This window comes from Arachis hypogaea, chromosome 5, assembly GCF_003086295.3.
Source record: "Arachis hypogaea cultivar Tifrunner chromosome 5, arahy.Tifrunner.gnm2.J5K5, whole genome shotgun sequence".
NCBI lineage: Eukaryota > Viridiplantae > Streptophyta > Magnoliopsida > Fabales > Fabaceae > Arachis > Arachis hypogaea.
This window is the reverse complement of record NC_092040.1, coordinates 115,512,402-115,530,381: the sequence shown is the minus strand read 5'-3', so window position 1 is coordinate 115,530,381 and position 17,980 is coordinate 115,512,402. Positions and strand designations below refer to the sequence as shown.

At 34.9% G+C, this 17,980-nt stretch overlaps 3 protein-coding genes across 3 annotated transcripts; 1 reads left to right on the top strand and 2 right to left on the bottom strand.

The window, feature by feature from the left end:
- Nucleotides 1-853: 853 nt before the first annotated feature.
- On the bottom strand, nt 854-2,900 carry LOC112803123 (berberine bridge enzyme-like 22). Its single transcript, XM_025846614.2, has one exon. The coding sequence runs from the start codon at nt 2,575-2,577 to the stop codon at nt 988-990; it is 1,590 nt and encodes a 529-aa protein (XP_025702399.1). The 5' UTR covers nt 2,578-2,900; the 3' UTR covers nt 854-987.
- Nucleotides 2,901-3,900: 1,000 nt separating this feature from the next.
- Nucleotides 3,901-6,258, bottom strand: LOC112803122 (berberine bridge enzyme-like 26). Its single transcript, XM_025846613.3, has one exon. The coding sequence runs from the start codon at nt 5,657-5,659 to the stop codon at nt 4,064-4,066; it is 1,596 nt and encodes a 531-aa protein (XP_025702398.1). The 5' UTR covers nt 5,660-6,258; the 3' UTR covers nt 3,901-4,063.
- Nucleotides 6,259-13,547: 7,289 nt separating this feature from the next.
- On the top strand, nt 13,548-14,521 carry LOC112804064 (uncharacterized). The gene is made up of 2 exons (XM_025847497.1): nt 13,548-13,974; nt 14,112-14,521. Exons 1-2 carry the CDS (start codon nt 13,548-13,550, stop codon nt 14,519-14,521), a joined length of 837 nt encoding a protein of 278 aa, XP_025703282.1.
- Nucleotides 14,522-17,980: the final 3,459 nt, after the last annotated feature.

The following is a 17,980-nucleotide window of genomic DNA, read 5'->3' as shown; positions in this document are numbered from 1 at the left end:
CTTCTCTTCTTCGACCTCTCCACTATCTTTCAGTTTATCTTGTTTTCTCGTCTGCATGAGTGATGACGGGTGGTGGGGAGAGAAGCCAAAGTAGCTCAAGTAGGAACAACTCTGTAGGGAGATCTTATGACAGCAAGTAATTGCAGACTTCGGATGGTGATGAAGTATTCAACGACGAGAGAGAATTCTGGTAGACTATTTTATGAAAGAAAATGTTAAGATAGTTTCACTTTGAGTTTGGATTCACCTGCGTTTTTTACTTTGTAATATGGAATTTATTGTAATTTTTTCTGCTGGGTTGATGGAGGTGAAGAATCAGTTTGTGCAACACGCATTTTACAAAAAATTTTGCATGAGTTCAATTGAAAAATGACAAATTTAGAAAGTGATGTTAAAATCTTGAAGATGATGATAATGATTACCTTACTAAAAGTGGAAAATATATTTTAGCTTAATGGACGAATACATATAATTTAAATCTGTGTTGAATTTAAAATTAATCCAACCGCATTAACTTGTAATTAAAATAGTTTTTAGGTAAGTGTACTGATCTTATAGTTCAGAATGAATATGAACTGGAAGATAGCGGAGATGATGAAGAAGAGAAGAAGACAATCAAAGAAGAGAAGATAATAATTTGGAGATTAGGATTTTACAATTGAAAATGGACTAATTTAAATATTATTAAGCAATTTCAGGCACCAGTTTAAATCAAATTCAAGTTTGGTACACATCAGCATACAACTGGAATGCCACATCATCAACGTTTAGAAGACACTTTTACAAGAAACTAACAGAAATGCACTTTTTCAAATTTTAGAAATTTAATTGATCATTTTAAAAAGTCGAGGACTAAATTAAATAAGATTTAAAATTCAATGACTATTTTGGGCATTTACTCAAGAAATAATGCCTGATGGTTGGAGTTACTTATTACAAACAAGCATACATAATAAATAATAATGAAATGAAAAGTAAGAACTGAATTCAGCTAAAGAGAGGAATGCTCTGTTCGTTCCTGAAAAAGTTGTGTGGGTCAACCTTTTTCTTAATCTGCGACAATCTGATGAAGTTGGCCTTGAAGTACTTGATCCCCCAAACACTTGCTTCCGCGAAGCTGGTGTTATGACGTTTGTTAGTGCCAATATCAAGATCTCTGTAGTTGACATAGGTGGCCCTTGGAGAGTTGGAAACATAAGGAGTCATATAACTGTAAAGACTTTTCATCCACCTCACATGCCTGCTGGATGCCTCCGCGGTATTCACATCCCACTTCACCAAGTACTGTATGTTGTAGAGATTCCCTTTCCTGTGAGGAAATGCGATTTCAGATTCTGGGATCTCACTCATCCTTCCGCCATAGGGCTCCATTATAAGCATTGCCTGCACATCTTCTTTCAAAAGCAACTTCCAGATGCCTTCAAGCCCTGCCTCCGGTATAGGCTTCCTTACGTAGTCGGATTTGGCCTTGAATGAGCTCTTGAATGTCGTCACTCGGTCCAGCAACGCCTCCGGAGCGTCGTCTTTGCTGTATCCATCAAAGAACAGAGCAGATTGGATCCATGTCATTTCAGTGCAGTCCTTGGCCTGCAACCCTAACTCAGGGAAGCTCTGCTTCATTATCGGCATCAATCTGTCTATTCCTCCCAGGAAGAAAGAGTTGAATAATACTTGCACTGTTGCTGAATTGGCGCCGGTGTTCTGCGCAACCACCCTGATGAAAAGATCCTTAGGCAGCTTATCTGCTATGGTTTGCCACTTGAGAATGAGCTTTGTTGCTCCTTCCGCCACCGTTCTTTGGACGTTGAATGCCGTGACAACAGGAGGAACTCGGACCAGCTTGATCTTCCATGAAAGAACCACTCCGAAGTTGTTTCCACCGCCTCCTCTGATGGCCCAGAAGAGGTCTTCTCCCATTGATTTTCTGTCAAGAATTTTGCCATTTGCATCGATGATGGTGGCATCGACAACATTATCTGCTGCAGTTCCAAACTTCCTGAGCATGGTGCCAAATCCTCCACCACTGATGTGGCCTCCCAGTCCAATGCTTGGACATATTCCTGCAGGGAATCCATGGAGTGCACTTGCTTTGGAGATCTTGTAGTAGAGTTCACCGAGTGTAGCCCCAGCTTGAACCCAGGCTGTCTCGTCGGCAAGGTTGATGTCGATGGAGCGGAGCTTGTTGAGGTCAAGCATCACAAATGGGGCCTTGGAATAAGAGAGAAAGGAAAGGCCTTCGTAGTCGTGGCCGCCACTTCTGACTCTGATCTGCATGCCGAGCTTCTTGGTGCAGAGAATGGCAGCTTGAATGTGAGAAGCAGTGAGAGGCGTGAGAATGACAAGAGGCATAGTGGGTGAGGTTGAGGCTGATGAGGAATTCACCCATCTTGGATTCTGTTCGAATGCTTGCAAGGTTTGTTGATACTGTGAGGATGATGAGGTGAGGACTATTGTTTCAATGGAAGTAGCAGCTCCAGCACTGCTCTTCATGCAATTCTTGAAACTTACACTCTGCTCCTCAACGGAGCCTGCATACGAGATCAATGCAAGAAACACAATCACATAATAAGCCATCATCTCTAGCTTTGTTATTTTCTGTTGTCAATGATGCAATCCTCGCCATATATCTATCTATATATAGAGTGAGAGAGATGCTCAGCTGCACGTAAGTAGCTAGGTAGAATTTTCATGTGTGTGTGTATTCTTTGGAGGGTCAACTATGAATCGCGGTGACATGCGCGTTTCATTCGGCTTCTTTTGTGGAGCCGCCCACGTCTCAATGCAATAACTCCAATCTTTCTCTCCAAAGCTGGAACACATAGTAGTCTCTTTAGTTTTTTCACAAATAATTCAATCCATATATTTTTTAGTTAAAAAAATGACCGGCATATTTGGATCTTTAGAATACTTTAAACGGATATTATGTTTTTTATTTATAGTCTTTGAAAAGAAATTCTGAGAAAATCATAAAATTTAGACAGAATCTTATATATACACATGTGGTGTTAGTGCCCGTTCCCACATAATTATTATGTATAATCTAATCAACAACTCAATATATATATATATATATATATATATATATATATATATATATTCTTAGTACAATATCAGAGTGGTTTTTCATGTATGATGATTTGAAGTGCATCGAGAGTTGGAAATACTTCACGTATCTAGTGTTTTAACTTTGATTTAAGTTTACATACAATTAAAATTTAAAACTTGGTATGATATATCGTATATGTATTAACATTCAATGCATTAACAAATATTGCCATCAATAGTATAATGTGGTGAGATAAAGTTCCACTACCCCCACCCTTATCTTCTGCTTTACAAGTGTCTGAGTTGACCACAAGAATTCTTCAGAGCACACGCTTAATGACATGATAGTATTGGTAGGTCATGTATATTTTACATACATTGGTCTGTGTATGTCACTTATATTTAAGTGCACTAACCTTCTATGCAACGTTGTGCGAAGTAATTTCCAACATTTTGGAAATGTTTGATAACAAAAAAAATATTAGCCGAAAACAGTCAGAACTTGTTTTATTTAGCATTTATTAATTCTCGCGACAATTAATGAATGCTAAATAAAATAAGTTCTGTGTATTTTTTTTGTCTCTCTAGTATTACTCCTGTCGTGTTCCCATTGTCTTGTTAATTACTTATTAGCCCTTGGCGCTTTTTTTGGCAAACTGCAATCAATAACTTGAGAGCAGGTGAAAAAGGGGAATAAAAAACTTAGTTAAGCTTGGTTTTGATTACGACACGAGGAGTGTTAGGGATAGGGCCGTAACTTTTGTGATTTGTAACCATCAAGTAGTTATCAATGATGTTTTTAATGGTGTGAGATTTCATCCAATAGTGTGAGATTACTCACTTTTCTTCTACTGATTACATGTTGACCAAAATTTAATAAAGTTGCTGTCCCTAAACTTTTCCATTACGACACAGAATGCATATGTTCCACATAATGACATACTGGATACTCTTTTGCTTAGCCACACTAAAACAACACGAGAAAGAATCTAGTGCTTCTGAAATCTGAAAAAGAAAGTCAGTTTAAGATAGGAATACTCTGTTCATTCCTGAAAAAGTTATGGGGATCAACCCTTGTCTTAATTTGTGCCAATCTCTTGAAGTTTCCCTTGAAGTACTTCAAACCCCAAACACTTGCTTCTGAGTAGCTTGTGTTAGGAGTATGATGATTGCGGTTTCTACCTAAATCAAGATCCCTATAGTTGGCATATGCAGCTCTTGGGGATCTTGAAACATATGGAGTCATATAGGTATGAAGCATTCTCATCCAATTTACATGCCTATTGGATGCTTGAATGCTGTTGTCATCCCACTTAACCAAGTACTGTATGTTGTACAAGTTTCCCTTCCTGTGTGGAAAAGGAATTTCATATTCTGAAATCTCATTCATCCTACCACCGTAGGGATCCATTATTAGCAATGCCAATGCATCTTCTCTTAGAAGCAAATTCCAAATCCCTTGTAGCCCAATTTCCGGTATAGGATCCATCACAAAGTCAGACTTGGCCTTGAAGAAGCTCTTGTAAGTGGTGATTCTGTTAAGCAACACTTGTGCTGGTTCCCATATTCTGTATCCCGCAAAGTACAGTGTTGACTGAATCCAACTCATTTCAATGCAGTCTTTAGCTTCCAACCTCAATTCTGGGAATTCCTCCTTCATCATTGCCATCAGCTTTTCTTTTCCTCCAAGAAACAGAGAGTTGAAGCTTGCTAGGATTGTTGATGATGAACCACCACCACGATTCTGAGCAACCACTCTGATGAAAAGATCTTCGTGCAGCTTATCTGCTACGTGTTGCCACTTGTTGATGAGAATTGTGGCTCCTTCTTCCAATGTTCTCTGAATGTTGAATCCAGTAACAATTGGAGGAACTCTCACAAGCTTGATCTTCCATGCAAGAATGATTCCAAAGCTGGTTGCACTGCCTCCTCTTATGGCCCAGAAGAGATCTTCTCCCATTGATTTTCTGTCAAGAATGTTGCCATTCGCATCAACGAGGTAAGCATCAACAACATGATCTGCTGCAGTTCCAAACTTCCTCAACATGGTCCCGAATCCTCCACCACTGATGTGGCCTCCCACTCCAACACTTGGACATATCCCTGCAGGGAATCCATGGACTCCACTTGCTTTTGAAATCTCGTAGTAGAGTTCACCAAGCGTGGCACCAGCTTGAACCCAAGCCGTTTCATCAGCAAGGTTGATATGAATGGAACGTTGTTGGTTGAGATCTATCATGACAAAGGCGAATGGAGGCTTATAAGTTGAAAGATAAGACAGGCCTTCATAGTCATGGCCACCACTTCTGACTCTGAGATGCATGCCAAGTTTCTTGGCGCATAGAATGGCTAGTTGAATGTGAGATTGATGGAGTGGTGTTAGAATGGCAAGAGGCTTGGTTGAGGATGAGGAGTTGAGCCACCTTGGATTCTGTTGGAATGATTGCAATGCTTGCGGATACTGTGAGGAGGATGAGGTGAGGAGTATTGTTTCAATGGATTGAGAACCAAAAGTTGTTGCCATGCAATCCCTGAAGCTGTTGGCAAGCAAGGCAGAATGTGCAGGTGATGTGATAAATGCAAGAAGCAGAAACAGTGCAGCATCATAACCCATCTGCCATTGTTGTAATTGAGAATGTTGCGTGATGCTAGCATATATTATTTATAAACGAGATGTGTCCAACGCTAACACTTTCCAAAGTAATTAGACAAGGTGGCTGAGATATGCCTATGAATTGTGATATTTCCAAAGCATCAAAGATAGCAACTGTGATTCTCATATCCATTTATTTGTATTAGCATCTTACATTCGGCAGGCAAGCTTATTAACTTAATTATTACTTTCTTTTATCATGCATGGTTTCGTTTGGTTTTGTTGCAATCAATCAGGAAGAATGCTACCACATAATTTCATGATGGTAATATGTGTCCACCACGCCAATGCATCAAAAATAATAATATGGTGGTACAAATACAAACACTAAAATGAATCAACTCCATCTCCAAGACCACTCTTACAACAAAATTCATCATTTTAGCCTTCAGGATGGCTTATGCTGCTTTTCTCTGTTGTTGTTGGGCCTTCATTGTTGTTGGACTCATTTTTGGGGCCTTTGTTGGACTCTTTTAACTCTTTAGTTTTAGTATTGGCAGTTGAGGCCTTAGTTCAAATAGTAACTATGTGCTTTTTAATAGGTTGTATTTAGATTTAAACTTTGGTGAATGTACTAGTATTAAAAAGAAAATCTTTAATGTTGTGTGAATATGTCGTGATATTTATAATTGAGAGCTGTCGAATTTATTTGACTAAAAAAGATTCTTTAGTATTGAAGTTTTATATCCATTCATCACTTAATCATGCATTCTCCTATCTTATAATATGAGTTATAATTTTAATTGTTGGTTTCCTAAAATTTTTATTTTTTATTTATTAAAATTAATTTTTAAAAGATATATTTTTTCTTTTGTAATTAAAGATATATTATTTTATGTTTGTCAAATTTAACTTTTATAGTTAACCATTTATATTATATACTAGCACATTGACCGTGCATTACACGAACATGACACAAAAATAATGAAAAATTGTTAAATATATTATATATATGAATTAAAATAATAAGACATAGAATTAATATTTAATTAACTTAAATAATTATTAATTAATATATATAATATATAATAATAAATTTTAGAATACAAAATATTGTTTTATAATAATTTAATCTACAAAATTTTACAATAATAGATAAATTATTAGAAAAAAAACTAAGATCCTATGTTGTCTTTAAACATAAGTTTATATTGTCCTCAATCAATTTGTTCTTGTTTTAAGTTTCAAGCATTTAGTTTTTAAATTTGTATAATTTAAATTCTATTATTAAATATAAAAAGAATAAATTTTATAGTGATATAAACACTATCTTTTCACCCTTAGACTTTTTAACAGTAGAGTGATTAACCAATATATATCAAAAACATATTAAAAGAATAAGTCTTCCAATTATTAGATAAGGTGTAATATTCAAATCAACTAAGAAAAAAAATCCAACATTATTCTACTTTTAGAATTGATTCAGTTCCGTAATAGTCTCAGAGACAAGACACTGAGACAGAGACACAGAGATACAAAATCGTGTTTAATAGCGGAAATATGAACAGAAATAATATGTCTAGAGACACTGAATTAGTGTATTTTGTGTCCATCCTGACAGGAATGATACAAAGACACTAAAAAGGGACACAACTTATTTTTCATTTTTTCTTTCATTATTCTTGTTAATTTTTCATAATTATACTTTTTATTATTATATTTTTCATCTCAAATTTTTTTATTGAAAAAAAATGAAAATAAATTGAATTTTCATAAGTTGTTTTAATTTATTATTAAACAAAATACAAGAACACAAAATTTTGTGTCTCTATCCATTAGTATCTTATCCGGTCTTATTCCCAATATCTTATCCTATTCCATCCTCAACAACAAACGCATAGTGTTCATGTCCTTCATACACACCTCACCATTTTATCTCTAAAATCATTAACATTAAATAGACATTATGTCATTTTTTAGTAAATTATATTCTCGTAATATCTAATTCATTCATTTTTCTTTTAGAATAGAATCAATTCAGTCCTGATCTTTTTTAAATTTAGCTCTGAACTCCCTATCACGTTTGGCCACAACGCATAAATCATGAAATATATGTTTTGACGTTAATTGTTTTGTACTTTTGTTCTTCAAAAACCGCATCTCGAAGACTACATGTTCCTTGACTTTTATGAGTTTATCTTTGTTATCTAACACCACCTTCAAATCCTCATATTTGACATCTACTTCTTCAATTAGCAATATATCTCTATTAGCTCTTTTCTTATACCATTTATCCATCATGCACGTTACTTTACCTTTCACTTAAGACTACTTATCTTCGTTAACATGATTTTTTTGGTTTCAAAGTAGTTTTTTAATTGAGCAAAGCATAAAATTAATCATTCCGCTAATATAAAAAATTAAAATAAAATAAAATAATTATTATAAGATAAAAGTACATTACTCAAAATTAATTCTATTTTTTATTTTTTGAGTATAATTCAAGATATAATTAATCTCAAATTATCAAAATTATACTAAAACTTAGTTACATCTATAGTTCAAATCTGCTTGAAAATTTGAGTATTAAACAATCTCAAATATTTTAGTCAATAAATCAAATAATAATAAAAAAATCTGAAAATAAAAAAGAAAAACAAAAATAAAGATGATGACGCTTAAAAAATTCTACGGTAGTTTCCTGAAAAAAGAAAAAAAAAGTTAGAACTAACAATGATATAAGGTATTATTTAATATATATTGTAAAGATACTGAATAGACCTGATTTAAGCGTTTTTTTAGTACAAGACAACATTGGCCACTGATAAAAAAATCAAGAATCACATTTGGTGCATATAAAGGACGGGTACACATTTAAATTAATATATACTTGGTACTTTTTTTTAGTAACGATGTAAAAATAAATAAATTACATATAACCCAAATAATAAAATTTATCATAATAAATTAAATGTATGTAATAAGTTTTTTTTAGGGTGATGTGTTAATTCTATATAACATATAATAATTGCTAAATATGGTGCCGAGGTGAAAGATGAAATTGGACTAATTGATCATCGTAAGTCCGTAACAATTGTATCAAGCTTAAAATAAAAATTCGAGAAAGAAAAATCTGGATACCTTCACATGAGGTAGAAAAGTTACTTGCTTTCTATAACTTCAAAAGCATGATGTGGATCTATTTAATGTATGTCACAAGTGGAATATTTTTTGTGGCTCCTGTGCATAAGTGAAATGATCCAATCTATATGCATTTTTATGAATCTCATTATGTTAAAAATATTATTGGGGTATCTTTGTTAAAAGTTATCCAAGATAACTTAGGATTAAATTACTTTGATGCATTGGAGGATGTTACTTTTGGTATAGAAGATAATGGGATACATGAAAATATGAAAAGGTTAGAATTTACAGTTTTTTTTAATTATTGTTAATTTTGTACATGTTATATTTCAATTATTGTATTTATTAACATATTTATTTTTAGGGTTAAGTACTTTTTTCGTCTTTAAGGTTTGGGGTGAAAATCAAATTCGTTTTCGACTTTTTTTTGTTATTAAAATCATCCTCAACGTTACAAAACGTTATAAAATCGTCATTTTCTAACTTCAATTTTATTTTTTTGACCAAATTACCCTTAACAATTAATAAAAATAATATTAACAAAATAAAACAAAAAACCCCACACCCCCAGTTTTTTTGACCGAATTTGTTGTTGTTGAATTTGGATGTCACTGTTGCTGAATTTGGTTTTTGTTTAAGAAGAGAAGAAGAATTGTGATTTGGAGAGGGGGGAGTTCGAAGATAGTACGAGAAACGGGATTGGGAGGAAACATGGAAGAGAGATCGGGGATGAGGGTGGGATATTGGGGTGTGGGGGTTTTTTGTTTTATTTTGTTAATATTATTTTTATTAATTGTTAAGGGTAATTTAGTCAAAAAATAAAATTAAAGTAGAAAATAACGATTTTATAATGTTTTGTAATATTAAGGATGATTTTAATAACAAAAAAAAGTCGGGAACAAATTTGATTTTCACCCCAAACCTTAGAAACAAAAAAAGTACTTAACCTTTATTTTTAAATATGTCTATAATTCATTGTATAATATGATGTTGCTATTTGCTTCTTCTATTGTCTATCTTTTTTTCATTATTTTTTAGTTTTTTTATTTTTTATTAATTGTACTTGTAATCCTGGTGTGCAAAGAATTGTCAAGAACAATTCAGATGAAAGTACTGTCAAGAATAGATCAACAACAAAAAAAAGAGGGTATGTTGATTTTTTTTCTAATTTAATATTATACTAGTGTTACATAAGTTCTTGATTTTGTCACTCTCAATATAAACTAATTGGTAGTTAAATTTGTTACAATAAAAATGTATTAAGTAGAAGAATTGCTTTACATTTTAGAATGTTTTGTATAACATTATCTTACATTTTTTATTATTGTCATTTTTAGTTTGATATATTTTTGAGTTAATACTTAAAGTGGTCCCTGAACTTGCACTCGATACTCAAAGTGGTCCTTAACCTTGCACTGGCCTCAATATTATCCCGAATTTAACACAAGTGTTTCACGGTCGTCCCTGAAGCATTTTCGGGTGACGGAAAGTTGACTTGGACTTACGGATGCCACGCTGGAAGCCAGGCTGGACTCCCAAAACAACGTTATTTTTTAATTTGGCGCCCAAATTGCATTGAAACGTCGTCAGTTAGTGTTTGGGGAAGGGATTTAACATGCAGTGACAATTTCTCTCTCAAGCCAACACAGTCTCTTCCTCTTCTCCTTATTTTCTTCAATGGCGCCAGTTTGAGAGGGATTTTCGCTGGCCTTCTCTCTCAACGAAATCAAGCATATTGTGATTATCTTGTCTCTATCGCACACGTAGTGGTCTGACGGAAAGCACTTTGATTGTTAGAAGTAAGCAAAATAGAAAGGATAAACACAATAGCTACCATCTAGTCCTCTGTTTTTGTTGATCATGACTTTTTGTACATTGTTAAGTCGTTATATATTCATTCGCTCATCATTTTGTTATATGATTTTTCTGAAAATTTTTGTTAGGGTTTTCTGCGTATATTGATGTTGCGTTTTTTTTGTTATTGTTTTTTGCTGTAACGATGGTAGCTATGGTTGTAATGTGCTGAAAATAGAAGAATGTAGGTTGTTTATGTATGCTATTTATGTGTGTTCATGGAGGGTTAGGGACTGGTGTTATTGTGCTTTCCTGGTTGATGGCAATCTTGATAATCATTTGTTATTTTATTTTTCAGATAGGTCTCATAACTATTGTGTGTCACCATAGGGGATCCTTTGTGAAGAGTGAAGAGGGTGTTGTGTCATACACCAGGGACCATATTTCAGAGATTCCGAAGGTTGACCCTGATAGGCTAGATGTCTTTTTCATCAGGAATTACTACAAAGAACTTGGGTATGATAAGGCGGAACACTGTTGGTGGCTGGTTCCAAAGAGACCCTTATAGACTGACCTAAGAGAACTTAATTCTGATGCTGAGCTGCTGGAGATGTGCTTCCTTGCTGAAAGCAACCATGGAGAGGTGCATGTGTACTATGAACATGGGGTATCTATTCCAACGTACTTGGAAGAACCACCATTCAGAAAGGACAAGGAGGAGGTGGTGGTTGAAGTCCCTACCCAACCAGTTTTGCTGAGAACAGGACCAAGCTCCAAGGCCATTCCTCCAAACCTAGTTCCAACCCCATGTATCAACCGTCTGAGTACTACCAAACCCACCCATGAGGCAACCTCTACGAAAACTACCCCTGCCCCACCCATGGACCATACTGAAGTACCAGCTGCAACCACCAAATCAACCCCAACCCTCAAATCCACCATTCCGACCCTAATTTCTATGGCTGCTACCCCCCTGCCCCACCCAACCAAAACATGGGTCATACTCAAGAACCAGCTGTAACCACGAAATCAACACTGCCTAAGCCAAAACAGGGTAAGATTTTTTAATTGAAAGTGTCCTCAAAAATGGGACAGAGAAGAAATAAGCTGCTTTGAAAAAAACTGGAAAGAAAGGCGAAGAAAGAACAACACTGAATAGGAGATATATAACCAGGGGTCTAGCCAAAGGTCATGTGGCGAGGCAAACAACTAAGGGTAAGGAAAAGCTAGGTGATACGGTTGTGTTATCAGAATCAGACTGTTCGGACAATTATGAAAGTGCGGAGGATAGTGCTTACAAGCCCGGAGCTGAGGAAAGTTCGAGTGATGAAGAGGTCACCAATACAATACTGCAAGGTAAAAGGAAAGACGTAAACAGGAAGCACCCTAAAAAAGTTAAGGAGAGTAATTTGTGGAAGGAGATACTAGAACCTGATGATGGATTAGTACCTGAGGATGATTCCGGTGAAGATGATGAGTTCTTTTCTGGACAACCGGGAGACCATAGTTCTGATATTGGGGGTTATAATGCTCATGATGAATATCATGATGAGTCAGATGGGGCAAATTCTTGGCATTCCGAAGAAATAAGGACACCCCCCAACTCAGAGGATGAATTTGCTGAAGTTCAGGATGACGACGCATTTCCGGTTTTCAGAGAAGGAACAAGGTTCGGGAAAATCCGATTAGAGGTTGGGATGAAATTCAACACGAAGATGGATTTTAAGGAGGCTGTGAGGGAGTATTGCATCCAAGAAGGTAGGAGAGTTAGATTCAAGAAACATGATAAAGTACGATGCAGGGCTTTATGTAAGGTTGAGGACTGTCCATGGGTTATCTATGCCTCTACGGATAGTGAGAGTGTTTGCTAGCAAGTTAAAACCTTCAATGATGATCATACCTGCCCAAGGGAGATAAAAAATAGATTAGCTAACAGAGAGTGGTTAGCTAGCAAGTTGGTCAAGAAGCTTAGGAAATTTCCGAATCTGAAGCACTCTGAAGCTTTAACATACTTTAAAAGTAAATATGACTTGGAGTTGAACAAATCTTCCCTAACAAGAGCACTCGAAGATGTAAGGCACATTGTGTATGGTGATGCTGCTGCACAATATGGGATGGTGAGAGATTATGGTGAGACTCTCCTGAAGTGCAACCCTGGTTCTACTATGCGCATCGCCACAATTCCTCATCCAAACCACTCAGAAGAGCCCACTTTTGACAAGATGTACATTTGTCTCGATGGATGCATGAAGGGGTTTAAGGCAGGATGCAGACCTTTAATTGGGCTTGACGGAGCATTCCTGAAAATCAGATTTGGTGGACAAATATTGGCAGCCATTGGACAAGACGCCAATAATCATATTTACGTAATTGCATATGCCATTGTACCAGTGGAGAACACAGATAATTGGAGGTGGTTCCTTGAGCTGCTGCATGATGATCTAGGGATCTATACCCAAAATGGATGTTGTTTCATTTCGAACATGCAAAAGGTAACGACGAATTTGTTATTTACTAGTTATTGCTTTCATGATTCTGATTCCAATACCACTGGTTTGTTTCAGACATTGTTTCTGTCATGTTTTGCTTTCATGATTCCATTTCAATATGCCTGTATTAATATAATGGGATAGGAGTATAACTGACTATCTAGTCGGGACTAGTTTACTGTCACTTATGTATGTGTAGGGACTAATTTTATATCAGTTATGTATATGTAGGGACTAAGTTTATGTCACTTATGTAAGTTAAGGGACCAGGTTGGGTCCCGATATTATAAGTTAATAATTTCTTTGGTTTCTTGCAGGGACTAATCACAGCTGTCCAGGAGGTCTTCCCTGGTGTCCACCACAGATTTTGTGTTTGACACTTGTGGAGAAACTTCAATAAGCAGTGAAAAGACAACGAATTCAGAGAATTACTGTGGGAGTGTGGAAGATCTACCACTCAAGAGGGATTCATTGAGGGGATGATGAAAATTCAGAGAGCTAAGAAGGAAGCCTGGGAGTACCTTGCCAAATGGCGAAGAGATGCATGGAGTCGGGCCTTCTTCCCTACCCAACAAAAATGTGACAACATATGTAACAATGCTTGCGAAGTATTCAATGCAAGAATCAAGGAAGCAAGGGCTAAACCAATTATCACACTACTCGAGGAAGTTAGAATGTATATCATGAGGACAATAGCCCGAAACAAAATGAAATTCAAGAACCATGTTGGGTTACTACCCCCTATTCAACGTAGCCGCTTGGAAAAGATCAGGAATGCTTCAAAGAATTGGCTGCCAATGTGGTCCGGAGATGCGAACTATGAACAATTCGAGGTACATAGGTGGCCGACAAACATGGTAGTGGACTTGGGAAAGGCAATATGCACCTGTGGACTTTGGCAACTAAGTGGTATTACTTTAATTGTCATTACCCTTCCAATAATTATTCTAATATTGTAATTATTTTTTTTAATTTATTGTGGATTACATACTGGAATTGGAGTTGATTACTTAGTAACTTGGATGCATATAATTGATTTGAAACAGAGATGCCCTGTGTCCATGCTTGTGCTTCAATGGCAAGGGAAGGCAGGCAGCCCGAAGACTTCTGTCATAGATGGTTGACAATGGATGCATACAATGACACTTATGCATTCCATATCAATCATATTCCTGGCCAGAAACTATGGGAGAAGTCTCTTCACAATAGACCACAAGCACCCAAATTTAAGAAGATGCCAGGGGCACCCAAGAAGAAAAGAAGAAAGGGAGTTGATGAAGGCCCGGTTGGAGACAAGAAGCAGAAGATCACCAAGATGAAGAGGGTATATAAAGAGGGTTCATGCCGTCATTGTGATGGCAAGGGTCACGACAAGAGAAATTGTGCTAAGAAGAAGGCTGACGACGAGGTTGCAGCTGTGGCAGCTGCTGCTAGTGAAGCTAATACAGGAAATTAGCAACAACCTCTCCCTGTTGTACCTGAAGTCCCAGATGAGGGCAATGCTACTGAGATTGAGGTTGGCATGAGTCAACCAATGGTGTCAGAAAATAAAAATGAAGCATCCCACCAGGTAAATCAGCCCCAGGCAAGGCCACCAAATCTCCCTAAAAAAGAAGACAACCTCCACCACCTGCAACAGCTTCGATTCCTCTAGCAGCAACCCGTGCTCCTCCTCCAACTGTTTCAAATGCTCCTCCACCAGCCACTGTTCCAATTTCAAATACTCCACCTCCAACAAGTGCTTCTATCGATCCAATGGTTGGTGCATCAGCAACTACAGCTTCAAGGTTGCGTAACGTCATGCGTTTTGTTCCAACTCCGGGGTTCAAACCACCAAGAAAATTCAACAAATGAACACTTTGCTATTTTTTTGTTAAGATATTTTGCTTTTAAACATTGAACTTTATGGTTTCTGATTTTCATGGTAGTTAAATACTCTATGTTGTCTTTTGATCGTGTATGTGTTTTGGATTATGGTAGTTAAATACTCTATTGTATCTTTTGATTGTGTCTAGTTTGACACAGACAACTTTGAAAAATAATTAACCATGTGGGAATGTTATTGTTGAATGTTTCAAATTCTATTACACTTCTTTAGCTACTTAAAATAGAATTACACAAATCTATTCATTTCTTCATCATAAGGTGCAGCAATTACAACTTTTGTTTTACACAATATTCAACTGGAAATCACTGCTTCCATACTACACAAACAACAATTACAATTACTGTAACAATAACTAAGAACAAACAAAATGCTAGTCTTAGAGCCTTAATTTCACACTCCAACTTTCCAAGTTTCCAAGCAAATTTCATTCTCCACTCCACCATTTCAAAGCCATAATTACCTCTGTCACTTTCTTCTTCTTCATCAGCCAATTTGTCAACCTACATAAAGAGACCACACCACCTCTTACCAACACTTTGCAACCACATTTCATGCCCATGGAGAAGAAATGTTACAAATTTAATAAGCAACGATGCTAGGTATATTCATTAACAAAAATCACTTACATTGTAGTTAGGACAACCATAAAATGGTCTCCCCGGATTCGCCTCTGTTCCTGACCACTTCAGGACGGGTTGGCTACCATACCCACACCTATCTGGAACTCGTTCCTAACTACTTCTGGTGGTTCTCCTCCCACAGCTTCTCTCTGAACGTCGCTACTAACATGGTTGCTGCCTCCACCCATCATGACCCACTCCACTCAACTCAAGCTCAAGGGTGCCGGGAAAGACGAAGGAGAGCAGAGAAGAACAAACAGTCTGGTTTCTCGTGATAAATTGGGAATTAGGGTTATAAATGATTTCAGGGACTAAATTGAGTTAAATAAAGATAACTGCCACATCAGATAACCGTTACCTATCCAACGTGGCCCCTCTCCATACACGTCAGTGCGCCGTTAAGGAATATTCTCCAGAAAATGTTTAAGGGACGACCGTGAAACACTTGTGTTAAATTCGGGGATAATATTGAGGCCAGTGCAAGGTTAAGGACCACTTTGAGTGTTGAGTGCAAGTTCAAGGACCACTCTGAGGTTTAACTCTATATTTTTTCTATAAATTATCATTGAAATAAAGATATGTTGTTCTACATCATTACAAGACCTTGACTAAATATAATGTCAAAGCTGATGGATTTGTAAGTTTGTATAATTATAGTTTCATACTTATTGGTTACTTTAATTTTTTATGGATTAATTGTTAATTTTTTTTTACACAATATATTTTGTATCACTTTGTTAAGTTACTACTTGTTACTGAAGGATCAGAACATTAGAAATTTGTTGTTGAGGACTCAAAGATTACTACAAATTTTAGAATAAATATGTTGAAAAGTAAACACAAAGATCGAAAATACAAGATTGGTCCTAAATGAAAAGATTTTGTAAAAATGCATAAATTTAAAACCAAAGATGCATGTGTCCTTAAGATGATTTTGAAAGAAGATCTGATTCGAATTTCTGTAATTAGAAAATTATTATTTAAGTAGTTTGAAATTTTCTGGTATTATTTTTGGATATGAATTACATATTGGAACTTAGGTTTCCATGCTCTAAAATTCAAAATATGTTTAGTATGTGAACTTGTTAGTTAATTTATGTAATTTTTTACTATATAGTATAAATAGTTGCTGTAAACAAATATAAAATATTTGATTTTTTTCTTGTATTAATAATTAAATTAGTATAATATTTTTTTAACCATAAAATTAATATCAGATTGGGTCTTTATATTGATTCTAATTTTGTAATTAGGTATTGTCCGTTTAAAAGATGTTAGAGTTAACGAGATATTTATCCATAAATTGAAAATACTCACAATTAAGAGTTTAATTAGATCTTTCATCACATATTTTTTGAAAAGAATATTTTGTTAATTTTAATATTTTTTATATGAAAATAATTTAATTATAAAATTAAAAGTAGTATATAGATCTAATTAAAAAAATTTTAAAAATATTTTCATGTTGATTCATTAAACAAAAAATAGTATATAGAACTAATTAAAAAAATTGTAACATTTTTATATATTGATTAAAAAATGTATAGACTTAATTATAAATTTTATAAAACTATACAAATTAATATTAAGAGAGTACGTAATAAAACTAAAAGAGTACATAAAGAAAATTTGTGTATTTTTTATTCAATTAAAAATAGAAAAAAATAATTAATTATTATTATTATTGATAAAAATATTTAATATATATAATTGTGAAAAAAATATTTTAAATAGTAAATATATATGACTTAACTTACTTCAGTCCTCCTTCATGGAGTTTGGATGACAGTTCTTCTGATTATCCCAGTTTATATGAGACTGTGCCAACAAATTTCGTAACATTCAAGAAGGCTTGTCGCATATTTATACCAGGACTGGTGAATCTTTACCAGTCAAATAAGTTTCACAGTAATATTACTCGTTACGATTTAATAACAAATAATAGCAGTAAATTTTTGGGAAGAAGCTTTGGATCATCTTTGTCAGACACTTATACTAAAGATCAATGGAGAGCTTTAATGTTAGTTACTGATCCTTTCCAAAAGGATATGGTTGATCTCGCAACAGCCCTAGAGAGTTGCTTCAATCAATGCAGTTTTCAAAACTATTCTAATGATGATCTTGGAATGTTTATCAAGTTTTTGAAGAACCACAACACATTATAAATTTTTATTTAACCTGTTAATGTTTTTACTCTTTTATAATGGATATAATAATATTTATCCACAAAAAAGTCTCTAATATAATACATAAATTTAATTTTAAATTTAATTTTTATTATTTTATTTTATTTTATTTTTTATTTTTTTAGACAAATACTCTATATATATTTAATTTTACCTTCATACATTTTAATCAATCAAAAAATACGTTTTTTATCTTTAAGTACTCTTTACGTACTCTTTTA

Coding starts and splice junctions, on each gene's coding strand:
- LOC112803123 (XM_025846614.2), bottom strand. CDS start 2,577: ATGATGGCTTATTATGTGATTGTGTTTCTTGCATTGATCTCGTATGCA.
- LOC112803122 (XM_025846613.3), bottom strand. CDS start 5,659: ATGGGTTATGATGCTGCACTGTTTCTGCTTCTTGCATTTATCACATCA.
- LOC112804064 (XM_025847497.1), top strand. CDS start 13,548: ATGAAAATTCAGAGAGCTAAGAAGGAAGCCTGGGAGTACCTTGCCAAA. Junction 13,975..14,111: donor TGGACTTTGGCAACTAAGTG/GTATTACTTTAA, acceptor GATTTGAAACAG/AGATGCCCTGTGTCCATGCT.